At 34.2% G+C, this 891-nt stretch overlaps 1 protein-coding gene across 1 annotated transcript; it reads left to right on the top strand.

Annotated features, from left to right (window-relative positions):
• Positions 1 to 59: 59 nt before the first annotated feature.
• On the top strand, positions 60 to 529 carry Tsp_13773 (hypothetical protein; the record flags this gene model as incomplete). The annotated part of the gene is made up of 3 exons (XM_003366902.1): positions 60 to 296; positions 355 to 464; positions 493 to 529. Coding segments are annotated over exons 1-3 (384 nt in total), but the record flags the coding sequence as incomplete, so codon positions are not given.
• Positions 530 to 891: the final 362 nt, after the last annotated feature.

The raw sequence follows: 891 nt of genomic DNA, 5'->3' as shown, positions 1-891 counted from the left end.
TGTCATTGCAATAGTTTGAAGGAGAATGCCGTCTTTACTGGGCGAATGTATTTAGGAAGATGGGCAGTACGACAGTTTTCGAAGATTTGGATTCTTATATGAAGTCATTGAAAAAATTGCAATCACTTGCTCCGGATCTAATCTATCCTGGACATGGCTCACCCATCTATGATGCCGTAAAACGAATCCAACGGTACATTGACCATAGACAACGAAGGGAAAATCAGATATTCAATGTGCTCAGCCAGTCAAAACTACCACTAACTCCTATGGACATAGTGCAGAAGATATACAATGTTTGGCTATAAATTGAACTACAGTTGTAAACTGAATCTGAAAGAAATGTATATTTAGGAAACGCCTGCCATGCTACACAGAGCTGCTTCTATTAATGTTTTGCAGCATTTGGAAAAGTTGCAGAAATTGGGCAAAACAAGTAAGCGATCAAATTCTTACTCAATTCGGTTTGTTTTTTTTTTGTTTTATTTTCAGAAAAAAAGGATGGAAAATGGAAAGCGTGTGTTTAATTGTAAGAAATGTAGCACAATGTTTTGTTTTAATAGGCAAATTAGAAAAAATGATTTTTATCATATTAGGCTTACTAAGAATTTTGCCATAGCTATTACTGCCCGTAGCTAATTTTTAGGAATGCACATTTTGATATCAGGAACTGTAGAAGCTCTTTGCACTTTTCAAATTTATTGTTATCTGTTTTACAAAGCCCTTTGTTTATGCGAAAGTAAAATTTTACTCATTTTGTTGTTATCATATTTTCAGTTTTTTAATGGTATTGTATCCATTTGTTGCGTTGGATTTGCTTTCCTTGTTGTGTGATAGTTTCATAATACTTAACCAATTAGCAAGCGTTATTTTGGTGATGTCCGATTCTGC

This window comes from Trichinella spiralis (assembly GCF_000181795.1).
Source record: "Trichinella spiralis strain ISS 195 chromosome Unknown Scfld5203, whole genome shotgun sequence".
Taxonomy (NCBI): Eukaryota; Metazoa; Nematoda; class Enoplea; order Trichinellida; family Trichinellidae; genus Trichinella; species Trichinella spiralis.
The sequence above is the reverse complement of the archived record's forward strand: the minus strand, read 5'-3'. Positions and strand labels throughout refer to the sequence as shown.